Source organism: Dreissena polymorpha, chromosome 7 (assembly GCF_020536995.1).
Source record: "Dreissena polymorpha isolate Duluth1 chromosome 7, UMN_Dpol_1.0, whole genome shotgun sequence".
NCBI lineage: Eukaryota > Metazoa > Mollusca > Bivalvia > Myida > Dreissenidae > Dreissena > Dreissena polymorpha.
Window position 1 is genome coordinate 20,095,293 of NC_068361.1, and position 6,000 is coordinate 20,101,292.

The 6,000-nt window shown below is 37.5% G+C and overlaps 1 protein-coding gene across 1 annotated transcript in view; it reads left to right on the forward strand.

The window, feature by feature from the left end:
• Positions 1-5,713, forward strand: part of LOC127838657 (A disintegrin and metalloproteinase with thrombospondin motifs 7-like) — a 49,272-nt gene extending 43,559 nt beyond the window's left edge. Inside the window, exons 24-28 of the mRNA XM_052366520.1 lie at positions 68-169; positions 951-1,095; positions 2,012-2,140; positions 2,896-3,036; positions 5,144-5,713. Coding sequence (XP_052222480.1) covers positions 68-169; positions 951-1,095; positions 2,012-2,140; positions 2,896-3,036; positions 5,144-5,295 — 669 coding nt within the window. The 3' untranslated portion in view covers positions 5,296-5,713. The remainder of the gene's footprint in view (positions 1-67; positions 170-950; positions 1,096-2,011; positions 2,141-2,895; positions 3,037-5,143) is intronic.
• Positions 5,714-6,000: the final 287 nt, after the last annotated feature.

Consider the following 6,000-nt stretch of genomic DNA (forward strand, 5'->3'; position numbering starts at 1 on the left):
TAATCGCTGTGTAAACACTTGTAAGATATTTTTGGAATACGTATACCATCTGCTCGTGTCATTGAAGGTGCTGAGCGATGATCGCTGCCTCGGTTTTACCAAACCAGATTCCAACATCACGTGCGATCTGAATCCATGTGGGGTCTGGAGGAAAATGAATGTGTCTCAGGTAGGATGATTGAGAGGCACAGGATTAAGTGAGATGTGGTACGGAATGTTGTATTGGGGTCAGTAGGGTGGAATGTGGTGGGGATGAAGTTAGAGATGGATGTGATAGGGATGTAGGTAGGGTGAGATGTGGTAGGGAGGTAGGTATTGTGGGATGTGGTAGGGATGTAGGTATAGTGGGATTTGGTAGAGAGGTAGGTAGGGTGAGATGTGGTAGGGAGGTAGATTGAGTGAGATGTGGTAGGAAGGTAGATTGGGTGAGATGTAGTAATGAGATATGTAGGATGAGATATGGTATGGATGAAGGTAGGGTCGAATATGGTAGATGGTAGGTAGAGTGGGTGTAGAAGGGAGGTACGTTAATTTAGATATGGTAGGGACGCCGGTAGAATAAGATGTGGTACGGAGTTAGGTAGACTGCGATGTGATAAGGAGGGAGGTAGAATTAGATGTGTTAAATATATAGTTTGAGTAGGATAAACTAGAGGCAGGGCAATATTCGGATGTTGTAGAGACACACGTGGAGTGTTGTGTGTGGAAGCCGCATGCAGGGTTTGATGTGGGAGCGACATGAGAAATATGGGATGTGAGACAGACAGCTATGGTGGGCTGTTAGAATAAGACATAAATAATTGCATTTGAAAGAGACACTGCTAGATTGGTTTGTTCCCAAGTCTGTATGTTCACTGTCAAATTAATTATTAATTGGAACATTTTATCTATCAAATATAATGCTAATCTTGACTTTACTCACCATGTTCCTTACTGTCCTCTTTCTACAGTGTTCGAAGTCGTGCAGTGAAGGTATGCAGATTACGGAATACCAATGCTTTCAAAGTGCCACATCCGACATACTAGTAGATGACTTCCTGTGTCCGGAACGGCCAAAACGCATCGATGTCTGTAATCACGGACCGTGTGTCATCGGTAAGAAAGAATGATAGGTTACATACCAGTAAATCATTGCGTTTCTCTCCGCGGTCGAAAGAAGTGCCTATTACGGCTAATGTCTCATTCTTAAATTAATTTTTATATTCATGTAAAACATCAAACAGGCTATCACAGACGCACATGTGTGTCTTGAATCTTTGCGACATGACCAATATTTTAATTGCAGACTTTGGAAACAGAACAATATATATATTTTGCCGTAGTTTTGTAACTAGGTACTATATCCGATTGAATCAAACATGTATGTGCTAGTCAGGGTTACTGTTTTGGTCCGTGCATATCGCTTTTCATCTTACTTGATTTCAAAGTGATATATCAACGAAAGATAAATGAGCCTTCTTCATACACTTTAAGAAGTTTGCCTGTAATTATACGGTGCTTTTTAACAAACATACTGCCCCTTCCACTCTGTAAGAAAGTAAGATTTAATATGCATCTTGCATATGTACATTTAACATTCATGACCTCGTAAATAACGGGTTGTTTTACATAATTATTCTGCCTAGTTCATTCGTCTTCCAGCTTTTTTCGAAAGGATATAAATTCTGTATTGACGCCCATTTAATGATAAAAAGCACCCGGGCCCGTATTTACCAACCAATTCTTACACTTAAGAATAAAGAAAAGTCTTCGACTCAAAATCAATACTAGCAGGTATTAATATATTCGCTAACAATAGTGCTTATCCAATTAAAATCTTGCTCTAGATGGAGAATTTTATATATATGTTAACTTCACCTTAAAGTATAAACACGAACATAAGAGTTTTAAGAATAGTATTCCTTGTTTTAGGAATAAGTCTAAGAATATGTTGGTGCATACGGGCTCTGATAGACGAAATAGTCGTACTACTGTCATAACCAAGTGTACGTACATATTACTCATTTGGTAGATCCGGTTGGATGCTCGAACCTGGTACCGGACTGCAAGCAGACATACGGACATGACATATGTTACGGAACGTACAAACAATGGGCCGAAGTAAACTGTAAAGCCACATGTGGAGTATGCGCCGATCGAGGTATTTGGATGCCCATGTCGGTCACGTTACTTTACTTTATTAACTTAAAGCATATTTATTAAAGTTCGATTGCATCAAAAGCCTAAGTATAATTGCAACGCTCTCGAGTCCGTTTCCTGGATAGAACCAGTACTTGGTGTTTTCGTTGGATATCTAAAGAACGTTCCCACAATAGGATTTGAACCCGTGAAATAGCGGTCGATAGGCGGACGCCATGTCAACCAGGCCACGGCGTTCATCAAAATTATATAATTTTCAATCCTGTAATAACGATAATGTTTATCAAAAATGTGTTTCGGAAACCTACTAAACACAGCATTTAAATAATATGGACTGTTACAAATGACATTAGACCTCTACGTTGTCAATCGTAAATAATAATATCGAGTAGATTTCGCCTTTGTGTACACAGGAATGTAGCGGATCAGCTGCGCGCTGGATCTATATTTGTAATTATGTTGCCTCGACCTTGTTATAAGAGCTTTCTTCTGGAAAAACGGGGCTTAATGCTAGAACGTAAAGTGTCGTCCCAGAGTAGCCCGTGTAGTCAGCAATAGGCTTATCAGGGTAAACACATTCCGCCTTAACTGTAATTGTGCCAAAATATATACATGAACTTACTTTAAACAAAAAAATACCATAAAAATCGAAAGTGTCTTCACAGATTAGCTTGTGCCGGCTGCACAAGCCAACGCGGGATGACACTTAACACACGTGTAAAATGCCCAGTTTTATCAGTACGAGGCTAATTATAGCTACCCCAACCACAATCGCACCGGACCTGGATGACAGGTGTGGGCAGTACTTGCAGGGTGGCCAGGCGCTGGAGTTGTGTGTCACAAAGTACCGGATATGGGGAGAGAGGAACTGTCCTACTACGTGTGGGCCGTGCATTGGTGAGAGTAGTTTGTAGCCGTGCATTTATGAGAGTTGTTTGTAGCCGTGCAGTGGTAAGAGTAGTTTGTAGCCGCGCATTGGTGAGAGTTGTTTGTAGCCGTGCATTGATGAGAGTAATGTGTAGCCGTGCAGTGGTGAGAGTAGTTTGTAGCCGCGCGGTGGTGAGAGTAGTCAATCTCTTGCACGACGTTCACATTACATTCACCTCTGTGTTGGGCTCAGAACGGACTATTGTTATGAAAGCGTCTCATTCATGTCATGATCATTCCAAGCGTTCATCAGTGAGGTTACAGTATACTAAACAATCTCTTGCACGACGGTTACATTGCATTAACTGCATTAAAGAAAACCATCTCATACCATGATATCTTATATCAGTCTTAATTAATTATTATAAAATTGATATGGTTTTTTTTTATGTTAAGAAACCGACATACCTAAATACGTCGAAGCAATGCCTAACGTCACTCTATAAAAAATATGTACAATTGTTTACATTTGTGAAGTGCGTTGAATGATTACATCTGTGTAAATGGGCAATAAAATAGTTCCAAAGAGTTGCATTAAAACTCACAAGTTTTTGCACGATTTATCGTACATTTAAGTCATATTTCTTAATTAAATGCATGCGATCTTAAATATCCACTCAAATATACATTGTATGCGTCTGTTCGGTTTTAGCTATTTGGTAGACAAAATGGCGTGCTGAGCCTTATGCAGAGTTGTATGTGAGAGCAAGGAACGACAACTCTGCGTGGAGATTGGAGAGTAGTCTGTAGCGTCCTTAAGGGTTTACACTAGAACGTAAAGCTCAAATGGTCGTTGTCGGCATCAATACCACTTAAATGTACCATGGGTACTCTAAAGTATACTACAATGTACCCCGGACACGGAAATACGCTTTAAGACAACCGGGCATACTTCGGAATACTTTTTAATTTATTTTTTCAGAATGACTAAGTTACTTTCTAATATATCACAATAAGTTGTTGGAAAGGTAATATCCTGCGCTCAAAAATATGCGTTTAAATAAATAATATGCGTTGTAACACATAATTACCTCTGAAAAAAACGAAGATTTCCTATGTGTAGCGACAAGGGGCTGTTATTTCGAACTTCTATAAATGCGAAAAAAGATGTGCCCCCGAAAATCACTAAAGCAAAGTAGAGCAAAATGAAGTATTTATGAATTGCAAGCACATAAACAAAAAATGTATATTGTAGCGTATCATCAAACTGAATGCTTCTCGTAACTTTGAACAAGTAAAAACATAAATACAACAAAAGTGCGCGATATAAATGATGTAATTTTGTTGTTTCTCCTAATGTCAGTTGATGTTTTTGTTTTGTTACATAATTTGAACAATTATGAAAGTGTTGAATAAAATAAAATAAATTTATTTTCCTACTTACAAGATTATAGATAAAATGAGCTTGTAAATACAATTTAAGTACATACAAAGTTTTTATTAAAGCGTTTATTCGCCAATCAATAATGATTTGATATATGGTGCTATAAATCACTTCTGTGTTACCCTTAGAACGGTTATTAAGTGTTAACATGTAAAATAACTTTGATAATTCGAACACTATTTCAAAGAAGTCAACTTACAATAATAAATGAGTTCCCATGCTTAACACGCGAATGAAGACTTCTTTGTGCGCGCCATTTGTCAAATTGTACAACAGTCCTTTCTTTCTTTGTCTACAGACCCATAGGTGACAATCATGAAATATTTTTGTATACATATACAACATACTTCCTCTTAAATACCATATACACAGGCATCGTGGACACACACAGTGTCGACCCATATTAGAGGTATGAGCGGAAGTACTGTGTTTATAATGGAAATACCCAATTATTTAATTTAGAATATCTATGAGTATATGAGTATTGCTCCAGGAAAACTGGGCTTAATGCATGTGTGTACAGTGTCCGTACTGGCTGATCTGAGGTGACACTGTCTGTTTTTATGAGTTTATAAGAGGTCTCTTTTTTAATGCACACGCTAATATTGGATGACACTTTACGCACATGCATTAAGCACATTTTCCCTAGAAAGCTGCTCATATTATAAATAACATATAAGCTGATCCCTACAGGTGCTGTGGACAGACCACGTGACGTCACAGTGAGATGCGAGATGTACGATCGGAAGAACTGTCTGCTACCCGCCTACCGTCAGTACATGAGCGCTCATTGCGGTCGCTACTGCTGCCACTGCTATATCGACGGCAACCTGTGTCGGTCTTGATTGACGCGATAATTTTTTTAATATGTATACGTTTGTGTTGACGCATATGTGTGCAGATTTTTTTTCAGCATACGGACGATAGATAAATTGAAACTTGATATAAATGTTTTCTGTAATGATTATAGTGTACATTTGTATTCAATTACATTCTATATTTTGCATGACGATGAGTTTTAAATGAGAAATTAAAGTTATATATTCATATATCAATCTGGGGGATGTGTATTAAGATGAAGTATTTTTGTTGTTCTATCCCAGTGAAGACCAGTACGTTAAAATGTATATTCTAAAACTGTTCTTACAGAAATAAACAACTGTCTTTTACAATCTTTTCTATATGATCGTTATCCATGTTCGGAAATTGTGTAGGGTAAAAAAGTATGACCTTGCAGCTTGATTAAACTGCTTTATAACTGAATGTTTTCATAAGATTTCTTAAATCCGAACATTAAACATTGTTTCATTAAATCATTCATATCACTTGTCATAATTCAATACACACATTACGGACGTATCCACGCGCTTAAAACTCAGGCATTTAATGGTAACATATATATTTATAATATATTATTAATTAAAAAAGTAAGTAATTATCTGAACAATTATTTAAGGTAATATGTATATAGCATATATTAGGCTGTACAATGTAACATATTTTAATGTTCCTCCAATTGTCCAAACATTTTGGTTCATTGCATTTTTCAT